General features: G+C 47.8%; 1 protein-coding gene across 1 annotated transcript in view; it reads left to right on the top strand.

Annotated features, from left to right (window-relative positions):
- Positions 1 to 25,094, top strand: part of CEP192 (centrosomal protein 192) — a 224,551-nt gene that overhangs the window by 103,054 nt on the left and 96,403 nt on the right. The window contains exons 26-29 of the mRNA XM_075062017.1: positions 6,003 to 7,092; positions 7,191 to 7,317; positions 8,786 to 8,957; positions 16,583 to 17,492. Coding sequence (XP_074918118.1) covers positions 6,003 to 7,092; positions 7,191 to 7,317; positions 8,786 to 8,957; positions 16,583 to 17,492 — 2,299 coding nt within the window. The remainder of the gene's footprint in view (positions 1 to 6,002; positions 7,093 to 7,190; positions 7,318 to 8,785; positions 8,958 to 16,582; positions 17,493 to 25,094) is intronic.

The following is a 25,094-nucleotide window of genomic DNA, read 5'->3' as shown; positions in this document are numbered from 1 at the left end:
AACTGGCAAAGGGCACCCCACACCATAACTTGCAGCGGGCCTGATGCACTCATTGCCCCAACTCACTGCTGTCATAATCTCAATCTAAAAAGGTGTCGTAGTGTTTCATATGCAAACTGGTAATATGCTGGTCATTATTAATATTGTGTTATGTATATATGGGTGGCATATAAACAATTATAGCTGTCTGCTGGAAATATGTTCCTAAAATGTGTTTGATAAACAATGCCTAAGCCGAGCTTATCCTAGACAAAAGAATGTTGTTTTGCAGGTTTGACTGTCTCCAATGTAAATTAAGCAAAGTGTGCCCAGAGACTATGAAAAGCAAATTTACATGCAAGGTCAACAAAGCCATCAGGTAAGCAAGTGGAGGAAGATGACCACTTAATATCAAGGAGGGATGAAGACTGCACCCCCAGGAAGCCTTCTTATCTCTTCAAACAGGGTCAATGAACTGGGAAGATACCAGCAGAGGCAAAAAGCCATTTTGTCATCCATTACTGAGGGGATGAAGGGTGCAGCATCCTTCAAATCAATTAAAATTGGGTCCCTTGGTCTTGAGTAGGAGGGATGCTGATAACAATAAAGTAAGGAAACTGATTAGGCAAGTATTGTAAATTGCTAGAATTAAGATTTACTCCCCAAAATACATGTTGTTTGTTTGTTTTATCTGTAACCTTTCCTCCCTCTTTAACTCTTCCTTGTAATCACTTACCTACATTCTTTGTTAATACATTAATTTTCTTTTATTACAAAGCCATCTCAATGCTGTGTATTAAACCCAATTCTGGGTCTTCAGCCAAATTAACAGGAACGGATGCATAATGCATTGTCTCTCTTTGGAAGCAGCAAACTGGATAACTTCTGTGAGGGTCCAGTGAAGGACTGGACACTAAAGGGGAGATAATTTCAGGGAGACTCAGGACTGGAAGGACTAGTGATGTCATTCTGCAAGGAATAAAAAGCCTCATGGAAACCAAAGCAAGGTCACCGTATGGTTAGCAGGCTGCTGGTGGCAGGGGTCTGAGCCAAATCTGCATAGCACAGAAGAACCCACGTTACAGGGCAGTGAGTGACAACTCCTACTGGACTGGGTGAGTGTCACACACTGATTGCTGCTGGGTGGACTCATACAGAACTGAAGGACAGCCCAGTCATCTTGAGAGAAAGAAGATATTCACCTTACTTTGTGCTATCTGCTGACTCAGGAGATAGATGTTTCAGCTGTGCTGACTTCCACTTGGCTGAATAGCATTTCCTATTAGAATCTTTTCAGAGCAGGAATATTCTAAGGTTGATAGCCATTCAAAAACCAAGCCAAGAGATAAATTATTTTAGGGTCACGATGCTTGATCCTGCCTTCCCCCTCCATCAAGCGATTGCAAAAGGACTGGATGCTGATTGAAAGATGAAATGATATTAAAAGGAGATTTGGAAACCAAAACTGTCAGGGACAAGTGGGGACGAGGAGGATGACTTGTCCCTGTTCTGTCAAATCTCTATACGACTCACAGTAGGAGAAGTAAGGGAAGAGAGGCCTATTTCACCTGTCCTGACCAGGGAAAGGACAGTTACTCACCTTTGTAACTGTTGTTCTTCGAGATGTGTTGCTCATATCCATTCCACACCCGTCCTCCTTCCCCACTGTCGGAGTAGCCGGCAAGAAGGAACTGAGGAGCGGGCGGGTCGGCAGGAGTATATATGCGGTGCTGCAACGGCGCCACGCCAGGGGGCGCCTGCCGACCCACCGGGTGTTGCTAGGGGAAAATTCTTCCGATGAACGTGCATGCGGCGCGCGCACACCTACTTGGAATGGATATGAGCAACACATCTCGAAGAACAACAGTTACAAAGGTGAGTAACTGTCCTTTCCCTGGTCAGGACAGGTGAAATAGGCCTCTCTTCCCTTACTTCTCCTACTGTGAGTCGTATAGAGATTTGACAGAACAGGGACAAGTCATCCTCCTCGTCCCCACTTGTCCCTGACAGTTTTGGTTTCCAAATCTCCTTTTAATATCATTTCATCTTTCAATCAGCATCCAGTCCTTTTGCAATCGCTTGATGGAGGGGGAAGGCAGGATCAAGCATCGTGACCCTAAAATAATTTATCTCTTGGCTTGGTTTTTGAATGGCTATCAACCTTAGAATATTCCTGCTCTGAAAAGATTCTAATAGGAAATGCTATTCAGCCAAGTGGAAGTCAGCACAGCTGAAACATCTATCTCCTGAGTCAGCAGATAGCACAAAGTAAGGTGAATATCTTCTTTCTCTCAAGATGACTGGGCTGTCCTTCAGTTCTGTATGAGTCCACCCAGCAGCAATCAGTGTGTGACACTCACCCAGTCCAGTAGGAGTTGTCACTCACTGCCCTGTAACGTGGGTTCTTCTGTGCTATGCAGATTTGGCTCAGACCCCTGCCACCAGCAGCCTGCTAACCATACGGTGACCTTGCTTTGGTTTCCATGAGGCTTTTTATTCCTTGCAGAATGACATCACTAGTCCTTCCAGTCCTGAGTCTCCCTGAAATTATCTCCCCTTTAGTGTCCAGTCCTTCACTGGACCCTCACAGAAGTTATCCAGTTTGCTGCTTCCAAAGAGAGACAATGCATTATGCATCCGTTCCTGTTAATTTGGCTGAAGACCCAGAATTGGGTTTAATACACAGCATTGAGATGGCTTTGTAATAAAAGAAAATTAATGTATTAACAAAGAATGTAGGTAAGTGATTACAAGGAAGAGTTAAAGAGGGAGGAAAGGTTACAGATAAAACAAACAAACAACATGTATTTTGGGGAGTAAATCTTAATTCTAGCAATTTACAATACTTGCCTAATCAGTTTCCTTACTTTATTGTTATCAGCATCCCTCCTACTCAAGACCAAGGGACCCAATTTTAATTGATTTGAAGGATGCTGCACCCTTCATCCCCTCAGTAATGGATGACAAAATGGCTTTTTGCCTCTGCTGGTATCTTCCCAGTTCATTGACCCTGTTTGAAGAGATAAGAAGGCTTCCTGGGGGTGCAGTCTTCATCCCTCCTTGATATTAAGTGGTCATCTTCCTCCACTTGCTTACCTGATGGCTTTGTTGACCTTGCATGTAAATTTGCTTTTCATAGTCTCTGGGCACACTTTGCTTAATTTACATTGGAGACAGTCAAACCTGCAAAACAACATTCTTTTGTCTAGGATAAGCTCGGCTTAGGCATTGTTTATCAAACACATTTTAGGAACATATTTCCAGCAGACAGCTATAATTGTTTATATGCCACCCATATATACATAACACAATATTAATAATGACCAGCATATTACCAGTTTGCATATGAAACACTACGACACCTTTTTAGATTGAGATTATGACAGCAGTGAGTTGGGGCAATGAGTGCATCAGGCCCGCTGCAAGTTATGGTGTGGGGTGCCCTTTGCCAGTTGGCAAAGGGGCTCCCTGGGTCACATACTTATCAATGACAGTTGCATTCCTTGTGGCCATCATCTCAGCCAGAAGTGTAGATGAGTTTGGAACCCTAATGATGGATGCTCCAAACATTCCATTCCATTAGAACAAAATCTCATTAAGACTACATCTGAATTTCACCCCCAAGGTACTTTCTGAGTTCTGCTTAAACCAGTCAGTCTGCTTACCTGTGTATTTTCTAAAACCACATGCATCGGAGGAGGAGACTTTCATTTCTTCCTCCAGTATGTAATGAGCATTGGCTTTTTACCTACAAAGGTCAGAACCGGTCAGAAAATCACCTAGACCAGAGGTGGGCAAACTATGTCCCGTGGGCCACATCGTGCCCACAGGATTGTCCTGCCTGGCCCCTGAGCTCCTGGTGGTCAGCTAGCCCCCAGCCCCTCCCCTGCCGTCCCCCCTGCCCCACAACCATGCTTATGCAGAGCAGCGCAGCAGTGTGTTTGGCTCCAGCCGGGGGGCGTGGCTCCAGACATGCTGCTCTGAGCAGCATGGTAAGGGGGCTCGGGCTGGGGGGTTGGCTATGGGGCAGGGTGTCCTGGGGGGCAGTTGGGACAGGGAGCGGGGGGCAGTTGGATGGGGCAGAGGTTCGGGGTGGGAAGGGAATGGGGAACAGGGCGGATTGGATGAGGGCAGAGTCCCAGGGGGCCTGTCAGGGGGTGGGCGTGTGGATAGGGGTCGGGGCCGTCAGGGGACAGGGAGCAGGAGGGTCGGTCGGGGGTGGTATCTCAGGTGGGGTCGGTCAGGGGACAAGGAGCAGAGGGGTTGAATGGGTCAAGGGTTCTGAATGGGGCAGTCGGGGTGGATAGGGTGCAGGGGCCAGGCTGTGGGGGGAGCACAGCCTTCCCTACCCGGCCCTCAATACAGTTTCGCACCCCGATGTGGCCCTCCCCTTATCTAGACTGTTTTGTGCCATAGCAGAATGATTCTGAGGTCAAGCTGTATCTTTCCAGAGGCTCATTAAATGGATCTCTGACAATTTCCTACTTTGCTACCAGCTGTAACATCTTTCTCTCACTTATCCAGTAAGGGCTCATTCTGCAAGAGCAGAAGCAACATCCAGGGGTATTGCTTCAGGCTGTAGCTTTACTTAATGTTTTCAAGGCAGCTACGTCGAGTTTCATCCACACGTTCACAAGACATTATGCTCTAGTACAGGACTTCTCAAGTGATTCATCCTTTGGGACAGTGGTCTGTCAAAAAGTTTTGCTGCCTGTTTTGCTGGTCTGTCAAAAAGTTTTGCTGCCACCCTCCTCCTACTTTAGTACTGCTTCAGCCACCCACAGTGTAATTATACACAGGAAACAGCACCCAAAGAAGAGAAAGTTACTTACCTTATAGTAACTGGTGATTCTTCGAGATGTGTAGTCCTTGTCTGTATTCCACTACCCACCCTCCTTCCACTCTGCCTCTGGTCATTTCTGAATTCACTGTGGAAAAGGGACTGGAGAGGCAGTCGATCTACTCTGCTCTTTATACTTTCTGTTGAGGCATGAGGAGAGCAAGGGTGCACCTGTGGGCTTGCAAGAATTCTCCGATTCCAGGGACATGAAGTGAATATGTGCCTGCAGTGGAATATAGACAGTGACTCCCCCCATCTCCCAAGAACCTCCAGTTACTATAAGGTAAGTAACTTTTTCTCAGGCAGGAAAAGAAGTATAAAGAAGTCTGCCAGTGAGTAGTATGTATTCAGAAATTGGCTTCAGTTGGGGCTCTCTTTATCCAGAGATTCTCTCTTTATTGTGTCTGAAGCCTCTCCCCTCTTTCTTGTAAATTGGCATGTTTCTGTTCCAGTCTCCATTATCTAAGTCCCGGTTTCTTAAGTTGAATTCATAGGAGGCATGGAGAGGACTTTCTTTAACTGTTATATGCTCCCAGGATGTCTTCTGTACTAATTCTTATAAAACTTGTCAGCTTGTTGCTTTCATTAGATCTTTTCTAGACACTTTCTGAAACTCTTATGGATCTAACTTCTTATGGTACTGATTTTTTTTAATAAACTAAATAATGTTTATGCCTTATAATATATTCCAAGGCATTTACAAGTAACTCACAAAATGTATAACGCTCCTGTAGGCAGACATGTCAAACTCACAAAAAAAACCCTGCAGAAATTGGGCTTGTTTTCGGCTTACTTGGCTTGTGAGTTGCTTGTTGACTAGTTTTTGGCTTGTAGCTTGTTGCTTATTGTAGCTTGTTGCTACATTTTTTTTTATCAACTCTCAGCAACGGGGGTGCGGGGGTAAGCAGGGACAAGGGGGAGAGTAAAGAATTGGGCCTATCACAGTCCCAGACTGCATGCCAGGGGGATCTAGTCACATAGTGTTGGGCTTCTTAGGGATTGGCTTGTTTTGGCCTTGTTTTGAAATGGAATTAACTTGATTTTTTACTTATTGTGAAAATCAGGGTGCTTATTTGCCGTGTGAAAGTTAGTGACTGTGCCTGTAGGAGGCTAAGGCTGAATTACTAAGTTATTTTTAAGTAAAATTTGGGTTAAGCTTATGTTTAACTTTATTTCATTTTAGGAAAGACTTGATAAAAGCACATTTGAAGACAAGCTGCCTGATTTCACAGATCCTATCCTGAGCATAAGCACAATTGCTTCGGCTATTGCTAATGCATCTGCTAGTGCTGATCCTTCTCAATTAGCTGCTATGATAATAGCTCTTTCAAATAAAAGTAGAGAGAAACCCTTCCTTCCTGAAGCTGATAAAGATACAGACCTCTCCTTCATTAATCAGCTTTTATCCAGCAAAAAAGAAAAGCATAATGCTTTTAATATGGAGAAATATCTTAAAAAGACTGAAGAGGCTGGGCATGAAAGTGAGCCTGAAAACTTTACAAGATCTGATGTATCTGCCCATGACCTTATTTGGGATAGTTCTTTACCATATAAACATAAAAGTCAAGATACTCAGGCAGCAGACTTGCTAAATAGTAATCTTCTTATGAAGCAAGGAGGAGAGAAATGGCTTCTGGACTGTGCAGAAAGCTTTTATGAAGAAAATGGCACCCAGGATTCCTCTTGTGCATCTAACTTCCCTGAGAATAGAAAGAAAACTGTAAACAGGGGTAAGCATTCAGAAAAATCATCTGATTTGAAAACTGGTGAACAGCCACAGCCAAAGAGAACTAGCCTTACTTTAAATGTACTAGATACACAAAAGACATCCAGTGAAAATGAGAGACAAGGATTTTTGAGTGTGCCTGCAACAGAAAAGGAGATGGTGTGTATAGGCAGGTGTGCTTCATTAAAGCAATTTGCTGGCCAAACCAATAGCCTCACAAACTCACATATTAACGATTCCAAGGAAAATAAAGAAACAACTCATCAGGTGATGAACAAAATTGCTTCTAGATCAAGTAATGACTCAGTGAAGAGAGCAACTACAGAAAGCACAGTGTCAACCAACAGCTTAAAACTTGTCCAGCAGTCTAGTGTTCCATTACCTATAAGTCCCACCAACGTCAAATCTACACAGAAACTGAGCAAAGTTGAAAAGAGACAAGGTGGAAAAATGCAAAAAGGAATCAAGGAGGCTCATGCTACTTGCAATAATTTTGTAAAACATGTGACTTTTGAAAAGCCTTCTGTGACTTCCCCAAAAAGTATCGGTAAGTAAATGTATAGTCTCGATCCATTTCCTAAATGGCCCATTTTGAAAACAGTCTAGTTACTTTCATTGTGCTTAAAGGGATTATTCTGTTAACAGATCAGAAACCCACATCTTTTGAATGTCACTTACAGTCGTCAGAGGATGAACAATATAGCTTCAGACCCTCAACTTCACCATTAATTCATTCTTCTCCCAGTGAAGCTTCTGGAACAACTCTTTCAGGGTAAACTCTTTTGATGGGGGAGTGAGGGACTAACATTTCTTTATACCCCTATTTATGCTGTATTTTGAGATGCGTACCTGCCAGAACTCAATTTATTGTAGGATCTTGTTTCAGTAATGTATGACTTTAGTGTCCCTCAGTGATAAGAATCGGAAGGTTTTTTTTATTTTTTTCCCAAAAATGCAAGTGACAGGAGCCTTGAGAAATAGTTGGCTTTCTGTATTTCCCTGCTGGTTTGAGGAGAAGATCTCCTCTTCAGATATCAGCTTTGTTTTGTGGCATTGAGATGAATATGGCAGTTTACACTTCTCAGAAGTATTTTTTTTCCAGGCTAAATCAAGCAGACATCACTGGATTGATTGCAATTTGTGGGCTTTTAAAGTTTTATTTGCAACCATAAGGGCTGGAAGCTTTCCGTCTGTCTTTTCTTTCACAGTTCAGGTTCTAAGAATTGCAAAATTTAATTGGAATTGTAGGCCTGGACCTGTAATACTGATGTTTAATTTAGCCCTGGTCAATATATAGTCCTAAATTAATATACTGACCCATAGCTTATGATGATAAATGGAACATGGCCCCCTCAACAAAACAAATATGATAGCCTTACCCTAATTTTCATGTTTTAAATTATTGTTAAACAGTAACTTTTGTTTAGAATTAAAACGTTAATACTATATTGTACATACTGTTAATTTTCAGAATTTTGGGGCATGCAGCTTTTTTCCAGAAATTAATACACAATCTATTTTATGCTGCTTATGCATTACAAGATGTGAAATGTATAGCTGTGGAGTATCTTGATAAATAATAGTATGATGATATTATATGTGACTCCTTTATATGAAAGCTTTCATAGTTGCCCCTCCCTTGCACTCTGGAAAGGTGTTCTCCATGCAGAAAATATACATTGTAGGTGTTAAGTAAAAAGAGATGTTTGATGCTCTTGGGGAAAAATATCTACTCCTGTTGATCTGGATGTTAAGGAACACCATATGGTATTAAACATAATGCAAGAAATACAAACCTGCTTATAGTGAAGGCCTCTTTGTGCCTAGCAGTTTACTTTTTAGTTTTAGATTCTTAGACCATTTCCATAACCATAGTATCAGTGTGCCCAAGCTTCAGTTTTATGGCTCAAGATGTGCCCTTGGCAACCCAAATGTAGATCCTATTGAAACTGGAGAATTGTGTATACGTATCCAAGGGCAGAATTGTGACTGGTGCACAAATCATAAGAAACAGAAGGTTTTATTATTTAGAATCCTAGTATTGACTTAGGTATCTTTTGATGGTTGACCTATCCAGTTATTTTTCAATAGTAAATAGTCTACAGATTGAATTGAACAAAGCAGCTAATTAAGATAATTAAATATCTAAAAAGTGGTTTTTGACACTTAAATTTTGATTTTTGGGGGGGATGCGGGGAACATACAAGTCAATATTGACATACTTTGCATTTCCTCCTTAGATCTGAAGCTGATTCTCCTTGCACAGCACCTTATTTTCAGAGTTCTGCCTGCAGTGACAGTACCTTAAAGTCAGTATGTTCAAGTCCTAGCATGAGTCGACTGACATATGTCTCTGCAACTGACAATACCCTTAAGAATATAGCCAGCATATCTAGTGGAGTGAGACATGAGGTAAGATAGTCTTGATCTCTAGTTTAACCATGTATGTACAAGTTTTTTTAATTCATTAAATTGTCTTTGAAATACTGAACATTTTTATGATTTTACCTACAGTTTAACTTTTGACGGGGCTTTAAAATATAACTTGAATGAAAAGTTTGTGGCAATTTTCATTTAAGTGAATAGTTGTCACCTTTAACTGAATCAATTTGTCTTTAAAATTGACTTATTGAAAGAGAGTTGCCCTTTTTTGCTTCTACATTCATTAAAGGAAGTGTGGAGCTTTTCCAGTTTGTTTTTTTACCATGGGTAAATATCAGGGTTTGACTTACCTGGTGAGTGCCCTTCTGAAAGTGGAAAACAAAAGACTAAAACCTGAGCAAATAAATGCGGAAGGTATTTTATTTATTGTCTGAAATTGTTCTTCGAGTGATTGCTCGTGTGTTCCACAGTAGGTGTGTGTGTTCGCCACGTGCCCCGTTGCCAGCAGTTTTTCCCCTAGCAGTACCCGGAGGAGAGCGTCCTTAGCAACCCCAGGAGTGGCGCCTCCATGGTGCAGTGTAAGGGGTGCTGTGCGCTCCCTCCACCCTCAGTTCCTTCTTGCTGCTTGTGCTTTAGAACTGCTCTACTCCAGCTTGTCTGCAACTTTCCTCTAGAACTCTTGTTCGTTCAGTGTAGTACCACCTGTAGTTGAAGTAGTTGGTGTAACTTAGTTTAGTTTAGTGCGCCCAGGCCAGGCGTGCCCCGGGTTTTAAGTTGTGTGACACTTGAAGGCGACTGATGACAGTGAGTGATCGCACACAGACTGTTTACGCTGTCTGGGTGAAACTTATCTCAGTAATTGCTGGAGATTTGCAGGTCTTTCAAGACCGAGAGAGAAAGAGATTTGGTTCTGGGCTATCCTGATGGAGTCAGCGCCGCTCTGAGTTGGTACTGGGTATCGTGATGTCGGTGCACAGTGACCCTTGATGCTGTCTACCAGTTGGCGCTGCTCTGTGTCCACGGGGCACACCAAGTAGGCTAAGAAGAGGCCTTCTCTGCGCAACACCGGAGCAAGACTGGGGGAGAGGCTAGATCCATATTGGGCAGTCCTCAGTCCCCATCAGCCTCCAGGCCTCCAACTCAGGTTGAGTGGAGCAGGCTTCCACACTAGAGGCCCTGCAAGCAGCTCGGGATGTTATGTTCATGCCAGTACCAGGAGCACCACCAATGCTGGCTCCACGGTCCAGAGGCAAGCCACCGCTGGGATCTCCGCAGTCTCCCCCGGTTCGGTACTGTTTGAGGGAATCTTCCTGATGCTGTTTGCTGCTCAGCGACTGTTCCGTGTGTAGTGCACACCAGTCACCATCGACCCTCACCAGGTTGTCTGGTTGGGTTATGACTGACAGAGACTCCAGGCACTGCTCCACCTCAAGGAGCGGGCACTGTTGAGACAGAAGACACTGAAGGTCTTTGTCTTTGAGGGGCTACCGTAGCTGGTCGCAACAGTAATGTCTACTCCATTCCCCTTTGTACCATCTCGCTCCAGGATCCTGCCATGGCAGCGCTGCCACGGTCCTGGGTGTCGATTGCTGGTGCCTGGGTGGCGCGGATCCGCCCACTGGAGCCGATCATGGAGCAGCTGCTACCGGCGGTACTGTTCCTCCACGTCGGGATCGTGATCTCGTGGTTGGTACCATTCCCGCTGCTGCTGCTCCTCCCTGTCCAGGGATGGCGGCAGGTCATACACCAGCCCAGTCTCCCTTCATAGTCATCGATTGATGGGACAGGCCAGTCAGGCTGAACAGCCTGCTCCCCCGGTGCCACAGCAGGTGCCAATGTGCCCCATGACCCTCACGCAGCCCCTGGTGGGGTCTCACTCAGCTACCGGAGCCTAGGAATGGCTGTTGGCCTCCCTGTCCCAGCCTCCGAGAAGGGAGTCAGTGGGACGTGCATCTTCAGTGCCTTGCCTGGAGGGAGACCAAGTGGCGAGTCCTCCGGTACCCGCAGACATGTAAAGTACCGCGCCTGCCTCCTCAGCCTCTCCTGGTGAGGTGATTACGGTCCCTCCTACCTCTATTCCACAGGAGGACTCTAAAGCCCACCAGAAGCTATTGAAAAGGATGGCATCAAGCCTCAGCCCTCAGACTCTCCAACATCCTATCTGCCTTGGTGCCAGGCAGGGTGGCTCTTCCACTCCAAGAAGGGGTGGCAAAAATTTCAAACACCTTGTGGCAAATCACGGCTTCCTTGCCCCCCCATCTCTAAGAGTACCAGAAGTACTTTGTGCATGCCAGAGGGCATGAATACTTGTACATCTTCCCTTCCCCCAACTCCCTGGTTGTTGAGTCCCTCAATCAGAGGGAACGGTAGGGCCAACCAGCTCCTAATCCGAAAAATAAAGACTCAAGGAGGCTGGACTCATTTGGGAGAAAGGTTTATTCGTCCTCGAGGTTTACCACCCTTAACTGGAAACATCAGGCTCTCCTGGGTCGGTTTGTGGGTAAGTTCAGTTTGTGGGGCTCTCTTCCCAATTTCGAGGACTCCCTCCAGGAGCGTGACAGGAAGAAGTTCAAAGCTCTGGTGGAAGAGGTACAGCAGCTGCCAGGGCAACCCTGTAGGCAGCATCGTATGTGGCAGATACGGCTGCATAGTCCATGGGCCTCTGTGGTGTCCATGAGGAGGATATTGTGGCTCCTGCTGTCTGGACTGTCCACTGAGGCACAGAACTCTTTGCAGGACCTCATGTTTGATGGCAAGGCTCTGTTTGCGGAACAGACAGACGTAAAGCTGCACGGCCTAAAAGATTCCTGCACTACGCTTTAGACACTTGGTCTCTCTGTTCCAACTCCAGCTAGACCTAAGTTTAAGCTGCATCAGGCTCCCCCTCAGGCCACCCACTCTAAATGTGAGCCCCCTTATAAAAAGTCACAGGATGATAGGAAATGCCCACAGAGGCAGTCACGGTCTGCCCACCAGCCTGGGTCCTCCAAGGGCAAAAAGGCAGGGAAACGGCGGTTTTGATGGGATGCCCAGGGGTGACCTACCATTCACATCAGGGATCCACCCACAATGAAGCTTCACTTCTCCAACCGGTTGTGTGCTTTTCTCCCAGAGTGGTCGTGATTGGTCTCAACACCATCTCCTGGGGCTACACTCTCCAATTTACCTGTACCCTGCCCAACCAACCACTGCTGCTGTCCCTCTGGGGGACCCCTATCACGAAGCCCTGCTCGAGCAGGAGGTGCGGCGGCTTCTTGGCCTAAGAGCAGTGGAAGTGATGCCAGCGGAGTTCAAACACTATTTCCTTATCCTGAAGGCCAAAGGGGGGATCAGGCCCATCCTGGACCTTCGAGGCCTGAACCAGTACATGTTAAAGCTCAAGATCCATGTGGTCTTTCTGGCCTCCTTCATCCCCTCGCTGGGTCCCAGGTACTGGTATGCCACCCTTGATCTGCAAGACGCATACTTCCACATCCATATATTCAAGGGGCACAGGTGGTTCCTCCATTTCACGGTTGGGCAGGAACACTACCAATTTACAGTTCCCCTGTTTGGCCTGTCCACTGCTCCCAGGGTATTCACAAAGAGCATGTCTGTGGTTGCAGCCTACCTCAGATGTCGTGGGGTCCAGATCTTCCCCTGTCTGGACGACTGACTGACTGGTCAAGGGCAGCTCCTGGTTGCAGGTGCAGGATCACGTGGTGCTCCTTCTGTCCATGTGTGCTACCCTGGACCTATTGGTGAATGACACTAAGTCCACGTTAGCCCCGGTACAGTGCATAGTTTATTGGGGCAGTCCTGGACGCCACATTGGCCAGAGCCTTCCTCCCACTGGATGGATTCGAGACCCTGAAACGGTCATTGACACAGTCACAAGATTTCCCATGACGACAGCCAAAGTGTGTCTCCAACTCGTGGGTCACATGTCGGCGTGCACATATGTGATTCACCACTCCAGATTCAAGATGAGGCCCCTCCAGCTCTGCTTGGCCTCAGTGTTCTAACAGGCCAGAGATAGGATGGAAAAGGTCTTCACTGTGCCTGAGCTGCTGATTGCCTCCCTACAATGATGGTCCTCCCTGGGGAACATGCTCCGCGGGGTCCCGTTCAGGGGCAGGCCCCAGTTGGTGGAGCTGGTGTCTGACGCTTCAGACCTGGGGTGGGGAGCCCATGTGCGGGACGTTCAGACCCAAGGTCTGTGGTCTGTGCAGGACCTTGCCCTGAATATAAACTTCAAGGAACTCATGGCAGTCTGGCTCGCCCGCATCGACTTCCTCTTGCACCTGGAGGGCAGAGTGGTCAGGGTACTCACAAACAACACGGCCTCAATGTTTTACATCAACAAGCAAGGCGGGGCCAGCTCCTCTGCCTTCGGCCAGGAAGCCCTCAGGCTGTGGGACTTCTGTATAACCCATGACATTTGCCTGCAAACCTACCACCTACCGGGCACCCGGAACTCGCAGGTGGATCGCCTGAGCCGAGACTTCTCCTCTCAGCACAAGTGGTCTGTACACCCAGAGGTGGTGCACAGACTTGTCCAAGAATGGGGAACTCCCTAAGTGGACCTGTTCACGACTTGGCAGAACCACCAGTATCCCTGGTTCTGCTCAGAGGGGCTGGGAATGGGCGGTATTTCGGATGCCTTCCTCCTATCCTGATCAGACCAGTTTCCCTGTGCCTTCCCTTGGATCCTGCTGATGGTCAAGGTCCTGGAAAAGATAAAGATGGATAGGGCCCAGGTCCTCCTGATTGCCCTGGCATGGCCCAGGGAACATTGGTAAGTTTCGCCCAGACAGCGTAATGTGCTGGCTTAATCTTCCTCCTATCCAGATGAAGCAGTTTTCTCAGGGGTATCTCCATCTGCTATTGATGACTACAGGGCTCACCAGGTACTCTTTTAAAAGGGTATCTTTGGCCTTGGACATTCAGGTAGAGTTGGTTAAGGAATCTTCTTGCCACCTTGTTGATGATCTGGCCTTAGGTGGTGGTGCCAATTAATGAGGCAATTTGAGAACTTACCAAGGCTTCCTGGTAAATTTCTCCTTACTCCCTCCCATATCTGCGCAAGCCAAGTGTAGATATTATGTTCCCTTGTGAGTTTTGAAAACTTTTATTCCCACCCTCCTCCATGGTCACTAGTTGTCTCTCTTGCCAACAAGAGGGAGATCCAGGGCCAACAGGTGTCTACCCCTAAGTCAAAGGATAAAAAAGCTAGACTTGTTTGGTAGAAAAATGTTTTCTGTGGCAGGGTTACAGCTTAGAATTGCCAGTCAGCAGGCTTTATTAGGGCTAAATGACTTTAATATCTAGGATGTTATTCTAAAATGTAAAGACAAATTGCTTGAGGATGCTAAGCAGGAGTACCTTTCACTGGTAGGTGAAGGGAAGCTGATGGCAAGAATGTGATTCAGCTGCTAGGATCATGGCCTCTACCATCACCCTGTGCAGATACCCATGGCTGCAAACTGCGTGGTTGCCCCAGGAGGTTCAGCAGACAGTGCAGGACCTGCTCCTTGAATGGTCATCCCTCTTCTCCTTTTGGAGGATAAACTTCATAGCTTAAGCAGCAAAGAATCCTGTGGCACCTTAAAGACTAAAGACGTTTTGGAGCATGAGCTTTTGTGGGTGAATACCCACTTCGTCGGATGCATGTAGTGGAAATTTCCAGCGGCAGGTATATATATGCAAGCAAGAAGCAAGCTAGAGAGAATGAGGTTAGTTCAATCAGGGAGGATGAGGCCCTGTTCAAGCAGCTGAGGTGTGAAAACCAAGAGACGAGAAACTGGTTTTGTAGTTGGCAAGCCATTCAGTCTTTGTTTAATCCTGAGCTGCTGATGTCAAATTTGCAGATGAACTGAAGCTCAGCAGTTTCTCTTTGAAGTCTGGTCCTGAAGTTTTTTTGCTGCAGGATGGGTACCTTTAAATCTGCTATTGTGTGTCCAGGGAGATTGAAGTGTTCTCCTACAGGTTTTTGTATATTACCATTCCTAATATTATTGGTAGCTTCAGTTAGGTAAGTTTTAGAATTCAGGAGCTTTCTCTGAAGAAACCCAGAATTATACCTTCAAATTCAGAGAAGTAATACTCTCAGCAACGTACTATTGATTTCCAAAGTCAACTTCTTTGTCACAAAATACAAAAAATATTCTTCAATCTGTCCAGCATCACAACCCAATCCTTAGAAGCACTGAATTTAATGGACAGAAAAGTAATGTATCTCTTAATGAGATCTCCTACATAGCCATATTGCCATCAGTATGTAAGTTCACCAGTAAAATAAATTTTGTTATCCAGTCTTTCTCCAATGCCATGTTTTGGCAGACATCTTTATGCTATAGTTCCTAGTAAAGGTAAGCTGGGATCCACAAATTAAGTAAATTGTATGTCCATGTTTAAAGAATAATCCTGTTTTACACCCTGGAGTAGCACTTCTGTGAAAATTCCACTGTGATGGATAAGAGGAGAACTTTATCCAAGCTTTCTAGACAGAAAACTTGACTATTCACCTGTTCTTGTCAACTGTTGAGAATAGGCCACTTCTACCTTAATGAGGCCAATTCAATTAGCACTGACTCTCCACTTGGTAAGGCAACTCCCATCTTTTCATATGCTGTAATATATATGTACTGCTTAATGTATTTTTCACTCCATGCATCTGATGAAGAGGGTTTTAGCCAACGAAAGCTTATGCCCAAATAACTTAGTCTTTAAGGTGCCACAAGGACTCCTCGTTTTTGTTGATACAGACTAACATGGCTACCACTCTGAAAAGTGATCATCCAGAGTCAGATAAAAAACTGACTCTTTTAAAGATTCAGGTTTATTTAGTTAGGGGAATCTATCCTTTGCTCCGTAGAAGAAGAAACTTGGGCTTATTTATTTTTTATTTATTTATTTAGAAATGCAGTTAGCACAATATGTACTTTAGGAAAGTGGAATGGAGTTACACTAGCCATGGAAGCTAACTTAACTGGTGGGAACTTGAGGAAGTGGGGCATTCCTCAGCAGCTTACAGGTCTAGTTCTGTCCCCAAGTTCCAGGCAGGTGGAAGCACCTACTGTAATATATCTGTGGACCTAATTACTAGAAGAAAGAGAAGTTTCAGAAATTTGGTTAAACTTTATGATGTCAAGTGGCCCTGTAGATACTTCCAAACCAAGATTCCTGTTCCACTTTTTAGTATGTACCAATGTAAACCCTAATATTTTTCCTATAATTAGGTTAGGCAGAATTCAGTGTTTACTTTCTATACTTTTGATAGATAATATTAATGATTATTTTAAGATTTCCCCCTCTCCTTCAATTTTTATCTATTTTTAAGTTTTCATAGTGGCAGGAAATTATGGTGAGAAGGTCAGGCAATTATTTAATGACAGTAGATACCAATATTCAAAAATTCAGAGCTTTATAACTTTAAAACAGTTTCAATATCGTATGTCAAAATATACAAAGTAAATATCCTTATACTCTAGTTCTCAAGCAGCATTTTACTTTTTTTATCTGTAAATTTTGTTTGGGGATGGGAATATTTTTTTCATCAGTTTATTTACAGTGAAATTGACATTTACTGACCTTTACCAATAAAAATCTCATTCTTCCAAGCCTACCTATAACTTATAATATTAATGTGTGATATTTAACAACTTCTGTTCTAGAGTAATAATGCTAGTGAGTTGAGCACAACAATAATTCGATCCAGTCCAACTCCATTAATAGAACAGACTACTGAAAAACCCGAAGACTTCTCATGGCAAAGAAATAGAAGAGGAACATCACTAAACACTAGTCAGAGGAATGTGAATGAGAAGCCAGAAGCAAGTGAGTCTACAGGTCCTAGCAACAAACTTGAAGATTCAGTACCTAACCATAAATTGTCCAGAGAGTGTTTACCAAGAAGTGAAAATGAGTTTACATCTAGTCTTCCAAACACAACATCCAGTCAGAATGAAATGGGACATGTTAATCCAGCTTTACCAAGCAAGTCATGTGTCCTTCAGCCTTTATCTGTTAATGTTGATACACCTGTAGCTTGTCAGGATCATACAAACAAAACAAAGAAGCCAGAATTGTCCTCTTTAAATATGGTACCCACATACAGTGCCTTAGGTGTTTATATTCCATTAAATCAAAACACGTGTGGTGAACAGTATATTCCTGTTTCAAGCTTCAAATCCCATGGATCTGCCTCTGAGACTCAGACAGTGTCTTCTGCAATTCCCACGCTACTTACTGGACGTTCACTTGCAACCACAGCATTTGCTCAACAATACCTGGGAAACATGCAATCCAGTGGAAATGTTGCTTTGTCTCAGTATGGTGGCAGCTGCACCGGTTGTTGTCTTCCAGCAGGACTTCCTTTTTCTAGCATCCCAGCAGGACACATTCAGAATTCAGTTACAGTAGGAATTCCTTTAGGTCCAAGTGTTGGCCCTGGATTGTTGGGTACATCTTCACTTTGTAATCCATACTCTGGTTCCTGGAATACAAATATTTTAAGTACAGAATCGTACATTGGTCAATCTGCTGGCCCTAGTGGAAGTAAACGGTGGGAGCCGTCTGGGTTTGGTAAGTTGTTTGTTTCTTTTCTAAACATCATAATTTTGTTTAAAATACTGTTACTGATCAAAACAGTTTAAAATGGTGAATCATAAACTTAATTTACCTCAAGAAATAGAAACTTTGTTTCATTGATCTACGGCTCCAGCTGTCATCTGGTTTGTTTCATATACACCGGTTTTCTTCTTTTCCTCTTTATTTAAATTTTGTGTTAAATCAACATTTACTTAAATATAGTATCAGTCTCGAAGATACTATTTTAGTTACTAGAAATACTAGGTCCTGGCATTCTTCTTCGTAGAGGATTTAGTAGGATTTTTAGGGAACGTGAGTGGTGACATCATGGAAGAAGCCTGCACTGTAGTTTTTCCTGTTTCCATTTGAGTGAGTAGGAGATGGTAAGTCACACTCCACCTAAAATCCAAGACTCTGCATCCTGTTCTTCTCCCACAGGATACTAAAAGTACTGTATCTCTTGGCTTAACCCTCACTTGCTGTCACTGCTCATCCAAATACTTTCCTCTCCCTCAAGCAAAAAATAATTAAGTCCTGACTTCCCTTTCTCAAGCAAAAAAAAACTTGTCTTTCACTGTACTGTTCTCTTTTCCTATTGAGAGCAGGAAATGGGAGCTCCTGACTTCACTTTTGCATACCTTCTGTTATTTTTTGTCTGTTACATTGCTGATCAGTTAGAGAACTTGTTTGTTCTTCTTCGAGTGCTTGCTCATATCCATTCCAAGTAGGTGTGCATGCGCCGCGTGCACGTTCGTCGGAAGAATTTTCCCTTAGCAACACCCGGCGGGTCGGCTGGCGCCCCCTGGCGTGGCGCCGCTATGGCACCGGATATATACCCCTGCCGACCCGTCCGCTCCTCAGTTCCTTCTTACTGCCTGTGTTGGTCGTTGGAACAGTGGAGCGCGGCTTAGCTGACCTCCACTTCCCTAGCTTTTCACCCGTTGTTCTACTTATTGTATATATAGTTCTAGTTAGAGTTATAGTTGTTATTAAATAGTAATAGTTGTTAGTATAGTTTAGTTAGAGGGCTGGGGTTTACCCCTCCTCACCCCTCCCGGGGCCCGGGCTCATGCCTGGCTCTCCCGGTTTCAAACAGTGCTCGACCTGTCTCCGGCCGATGCCAACGGGAGACCCCCATGATCGCTGCCTGAAGTGCCTGGGAGAATCCCATCTGACGAACAAGTGCCGTATCTGTAAGTCCTTCAAACCACGGACTAAAAAGGAGCGGGACTCTCGCTTGAAGCAGCTCCTGATGGAGGCGGCCCTCACCCCTCCAGCTCCGGCACCGAGTGCCGCGCAGTCTGCACCGGGGAGAAGTGCTTCACTGGCACCAGAGACCGTCGGCACCATCAGAACACCTCGGCACCAACCATCTCCGGCACCGAAGCCGGCCCGGCACCGCTCCCTCTCCCCGAGGGCCAAAAAGCCTAAGACTCCTGCAGCTCCAACCTTGGCACTGCAGTCTGAGCACGCCAAACCGAGCCGTCTGGCACCAACAACTGCGGCACCGGTAGTCTCCGCACCGTCGATTCCGGCCAGACAAGAGCCGTCGAGTCCGGTGCATGACAGCTCCCCGGCAAGCGCCTTGGTTGAGCTCGTCGTTCCCACCACACTGGAGACCTTCGCAACGGCGAGAGAACTGATTGCTCTTACGGAGCCCACCCTGCCTCAACCCCTGGCACCGCCGATGCGGGTCCTCCCATCAGCAAGAAAGCCTGCCATGGTCAGACCACCGTCCATTGAGGCAGCAGGCAGACACCGCTCGCGATCGAGATCCTGGCACCGCTCCCGCTCTTATCGCCGGTCAAGATCCAGGCGCCGCTCGCAGTCCCGGTACCAATCCCCCTCTCGGCGCCGGTCGTACTCGCGGCACCGGTCCAGGTCGTGTTCTCCGGACCGGTATTGAGCACGACGGTCTAGCTCCCTGCACCGTTCCCGGCGGAGTCTATCACACCGCCGCTCCTTTCGGTCCCGGTCGACCTCCCGGCACCGTGCTGGTCGCAGGTCCCGGTCCACGTCTCGGCACCGGTATGATTCCCGGTACCGCTCCCCGGCGGGGCATGACGTCCGGTACCCACCTCACGGACTATCTGCTCCGCCCTGGCCATCGAGACACCTATCTGGTTCGTCCCGAGCAGATAGTGCTCTCTATGGAGATGTGGAGCCCCAGGCCCGTGCCCTCCCGGAGTCCCAGGGCTTGGAGCAAGCACCACAGTGCTCCTTCTGGACGCCTTGGGCGTACCACCGAGCCCAGGGCGATCCTACAGTGACGTCGCGGTCCGCCGTGTCGGTCCGTCGCGCACCAGAGGCCACTATTAGTCGTCGTCCTCCGGCTGATACGGACGCTTCAGCCGCAACCCAGGACCCTCAGGCCACCGCAGAAACCGACCCCCCTCTCGACCGGGACTCACAGCTTGAACCGCTGGTCCTGGGTCTCTCGTCCTCCTCCTCGCCGGATGAGGCGGTAGCGGGTACATCAACCTCAGGCCCGCCCCCCATTGACCTACGAGCCCACCAGGACCTTCTCCGCCGTGTTGCCTACGAGCCCACCAGGACCTTCTCCGCTGTGTTGCGTTGAGCATCAACCTTCAGGTGGAGGAAGTCCCGGAGGTGGAGGACCCGGTCGTGGACATACTCTCTTCGGATGACCCGAGTCGTGTAGCCCTGCCATTTATCCGCTCCATCCAGGCTAAAGCGGACTCGATCTGGCAATCCCCCCTACAGCCAGAGGCATGGAGAAGAAATATATGGTACCATCTAAAGGGTACGAATATCTTTATACCCATCCTCCTCCATGCTCTCTGGTCGTCCAGTCTGTGAACGAGAGGGAGCGCCATGGCCAGCAAGCCCCCGCCCCAAAATCGCGGGAGGCTAAAAGCATGGACCTACTTGGACGCAAAGTATACTCCGCAGGGGGCCTACAGTTGCGTGTAGCTAACCAGCAGGCCCTTCTCAGTAGGTACAATTTTAACACCTGGCAGTCTATGGACAAGTTCACCGAGCTGGTCCCCCTGGACTCCCATCCAGAGTTCCAGAGCCTCCTTGAGGAAGGGAAAAGAGTCCGGACTTCCTGCAGGCCTCTCTGCGCTGCGGATTCGCGGCCAGGACCGTGGCATCGGGAGTTGCAGGCGAGATGATCGGGCAGGTTCCGGCACCCCCGAACTGCAAACACAATCAGGACTTCCATTTGAAGGCCAGGGCTTCTCGGAGAAAACGGACCCTAGCGCTCCAGAGCTCAAGGACACCGTGATCATAATGCGTTCCCCTGGGATGCATACTCCGCAGACCCAACGCAGGTCCTTCAGAGCCCAACCTCAACGTCCTCTACCACCCCCCACGACATGACAGGACTTACTAGAAGGCGTGCGGTTGAACCGGCGAACGACGACGAGCCGGTTCCTCAGGGGGGCCAGAATAATGGTTCTGCCAAGCCACCGTCGGGACCAAAGCAAAACTTTTGAAGGTGCGACCGAGAGCAGAGCACCAGTCCTTTCCCGGAATCCTATCCAGTTCTCCAACCGTCTCTCCTCCTTCCTCCCGGCGTGGACCTGACTAACCTCAGATTGTTGGGTCCTACGTATGGTGGAGTTTGGTTACCATCTGCAGTTTATTTTGTGCCCCCACCCACCCTCCCCCATCCCTCTTCAGGGACCCCTCTCACGAGCATCTCTGGCAGGAGATCCGTACTCTTCTCGAAATCGGAGCCATAGAGGAGGTACCGCAGGAGTTCAGGAGCAGGGGGTTTTATTCCCGTTACTTCTTAATCCCCAAGTCGAAAGGAGGTCTTCGACCCATCCTAGACCTCCACAGGCTCAACGTTGTCTTAAAGAAGTTGAAGTTCCGGATGGTTTCCTTGGGGACTATTATCCCATCCCTGGATCCGGGGGACTGGTTCGCTGCTCTCGACATGAAGGACGCGTACTTTCATATCTCTATTTACCCTCCACACAGACGGTACCTACGTTTTATGGTGCGAAATCGTCACTTCCAATTCACGGTCCTTCCTTTCGGCCTTTCCACTGCCCCACATGTCTTCACAAAGTGCATGGCAGCGGTGGCTGCCTTCCTCCATCGTCGGCGCATATGTGTCTTCCCTTACCTAGACGACTGACTTAGTCGTGGGACCTGCGAGACCCAGGTCGCTGCTCACATAGCCGTCATCATGGAACTCTTCGAGCGTTTGGGCCTGATGGTCAATATGGGCAAATCCACCCTTGTGCCCACTCAAAGAATAGAATTCATCGGAGCTGTCCTGGACTCCACGCTCGCAGCGGCCTACCTCCCGCTGAGCCGGTTTCAGGCAATAGTCACTGCCTTAGAGAGCCTGCAGGCCTTTCCGATGACCTCAGCCTGGGCCTGCCTCAGCCTCCTCGGCCATATGGCTGCCTGTACTTTCGTCACCAAGCACGCCAAACTCCGCCTTCACCCCCTTCAAATCTGGCTGGCCTCCGTTTACCGCCCACACAGGGACACCATAGACATCGTCGTCACGGTTCCTCAGAGTGTCTTATGCTCCCTCCTTTGGTGGCAAAACCCTTCCCTGGTGTGTGCAGGCATGCCGTTCCACCCCAGAAAACCATCTACGTCCCTAACGACGGACGCGTCATCTCTGGGCTGGGGGGCTCACATGGCGGGTCGTCGCACGCAAGGCCTCTGGTCCGCCCAGGAGTTGTCATTACACATAAACATCCGGGAGCTACGGGCAGTCCGCCTCGCCTGTCATACTTTTCTTCACCACCTGCAGGGCCTTTGTGTTTTAGTGCTCACGGACAACACCACCTCGATGCACTACATAAACAAGCAGGGAGGAACCCGCTCTCTCCCCCTTTGTCAGGAGGCGATCCGACTGTGGGAATTCTGTATAGCCCACTCTATAGACCTGGTGGCGTCCTTCCTCCCAGGGGTCCAGAACACGTTAGCGGACCACCTCAGCAGGTCTTTTCTCGCCCACGAGTGGTCACTTCGACCAGACATAGCTCATTCTCTCTTCCAGAAGTGGGGCTTTCCCCACATAGACCTCTTCGCCTCCCGCAGAAACCGGAAGTGTCACAGGTTCTGCTCCTTTCAGGGTCTCGCCCTGGGCTCAATATTGGACGCCTTCCTCATGTCTTCGTCGACCCACCTGCTGTACGCCTTCCCACCCTTTCCGTTGGTGCACAAGGGCTTTGTAAAGCTTCGCAGGGACAGGGCTCGACTGATTCTGATCGCCCCAGCGTGGCCTCGCCAGAATTGGTACACCACGTTGCTGGACAACTCGATAGCCATCCCCCTGTCTCTCCATCAGGATCTAATAACCCAGGACCACAGCAGGCTTCTCCATCCCGACTTGCAATCCCTCCACCTCACGGCGTGGCTCTTACGTGGTTGACTCACTCGGAACTACGCTGCTCCACCCCAGTGCAACGAGTACTCCTGGGCAGCAGAAAACCCTCCACTAGGGCCAAGTACTTGTCCAAGTGGAAGCGGTTCTATTGCTGGTGTCAAGCACAGCAGGCGGCACCTGCGCAGGTTCCTATTCACATAATATTGGAATACCTCTGGCATCTCAAGCAGCAGGGTCTCGCACTCTCACCTTTGCGGGTACACCTAGCCGCCATCTCGACCTTTCATCCCAGAGAAGGAGCTTACCTCCGTTTTCTCCCACCCTATGGTCTCGAGGTTCCTCAAGGGGCTGGAGCGTCTTTTTCCGCAGGTGCGACGCCCCGCCCCTTCCTGGGACCTCAATTTGGTTCTGTCAAGACTTATGGCCCCTCTGTTCGAACCCTTGGCAACCTGCTCTCTCCTCTATTTATCGTGGAAGGCGGCGTTCCTTGTAGCCGTTACATCGGCTAGGAGAGTTTTGGAGCTTCGCGCTCTCATGGTGGACCCGCCTTACATGATATTCCACAAGGACAAGGTGCAGTTGCGCCCACATCCGGCGTTCCTTCCCAAGGTGGTTTCATCCTTTCACCTCAACCAGGACATATTCCTCCTGGTCTTCTTTCCCAAACCGCATGCATCCCATATAGAGCAGCAGTTGCACTCGCTGGACGTCCGTAGGGCGCTCGCATTCTACATTGACCACACCAGATCTTTCCGTAAGAGCACCCAACTCTGTCGCCGTGGCAGACAGTATGAAAGGTCAACCCGTCTCTTCCCAGAGAATTTCCTCCTGGGTCACAGCATGCATTCGGGCTTGCTATGATCTAGCTCACGCCTCCCCAGGCCGTGTTACTGCACATTCCACCAGGGCTCAGGCCTTGTCGACTGCCTTTTTAGCTCGAGTGCCTATCCAGGAGATATGCCGAGCAGCTACGTGGTCTTCGGTACACACCTTTACTTTCCATTATGCCTTGGTACAGCAATCCAGAGACGATGCAGCCCTTGGCTTGGCAGTCTTGCATTCGGCAGTGTCCATCCGACCCCACCGCCTAGGTAAGGCTTGGGATTCGCCTACTTGGAATGGATATGAGCAAGCACTCGAAGAAGAAAAGACGGTTACTCACCTTTGTAACTGTTGTTCTTCGAGATGTTTTACTCATATCCATTCCACACCCGCCCTCCTTCCCCACTGTCGGAGTAGTCCGCTCCTCAGTTCCAAGAAGGAACTGAGGAGCGGACGGGTCGGCAGGGGTATATATCTAGTGCCGTAGCAGCGCCATGCCAGGGGGCGCCAGCCAACCCGCCGGGTGTTGCTAGGGGAAAATTCTTCTGACGAACGTGCATGCAGCGCGCGCACACCTACTTGGAATGGATATGAGCAACACATCTCGAAGAACAACAGTTACAAAGGTGAGTAACCGTCTTTTTGAAGTTGTGCGGTGCTGCCTTATAACATTGTTTGGCATTTGCCTGCTTTGTCCACTGCTTGGAGAAAGAGCAGCCTGTTGGAGCTAGCTGTTGGGGGCTTGGAACCACAGTGGACTGGCAGCCCCTCATTAGCTCCCCGCTCTCCTAAGTTCCCTGTGCAGCAGCTGCCCAGCAAGCTAACAATTGCCAGGCAGTTCAGCTTTCCCTCTCTCAACTGCTGTATGCTGCTCCTGCCCTGTGCCTTGGAGCTGCTCCTGGGAGCCTCCTGCTTGCTGTGCCAGGAGGAGGGGGAAAGAGGGGTGTAATGTCAGGGTGTTCTCCTCCTTCCTGCTCCTGTACCCCCATCTCCACAGAGCGGGATGGGAGGGGGACAGGATGGAGAGAGCTTGCTGGCAGCAGCTGCTATCTCAACTTGCTGAACTACTTAAAAAGCCAATGTACTTAGAGTCAGCGTATTTAAAGGGGCAATGCGCATCTCCCTCTCTCTCACACACGGTGTGTTTGTCTCTCTCTACCATGCTGTCTCCCCTCCCTCCATTTGTGCTGCCTTGTAGAGTGTGGGGCTACATTAGCAACAATGTGTTAACCTGGAGGGCTTAGCCGAGTGCTAGTTCATCATTTAGCACAAAGGGATTCCCTGGGAAATATCCCACCCTCTGACTTCACCATCTCAAGAAAGCTTCACAGTCATCATTGCTGTGTACAGTATTAAATTGTTTGTTTTTACACACACACACACACACACACACACACACACACACACACACACACACACACACACACACATACGTCTTTTGCGAAAAAAAT

This window comes from Chelonoidis abingdonii, chromosome 2, assembly GCF_003597395.2.
Source record: "Chelonoidis abingdonii isolate Lonesome George chromosome 2, CheloAbing_2.0, whole genome shotgun sequence".
NCBI lineage: Eukaryota > Metazoa > Chordata > Testudines > Testudinidae > Chelonoidis > Chelonoidis abingdonii.
Note: the sequence above shows the minus strand (reverse complement) of the source record. Positions and strands in the feature narration are given on the sequence as shown.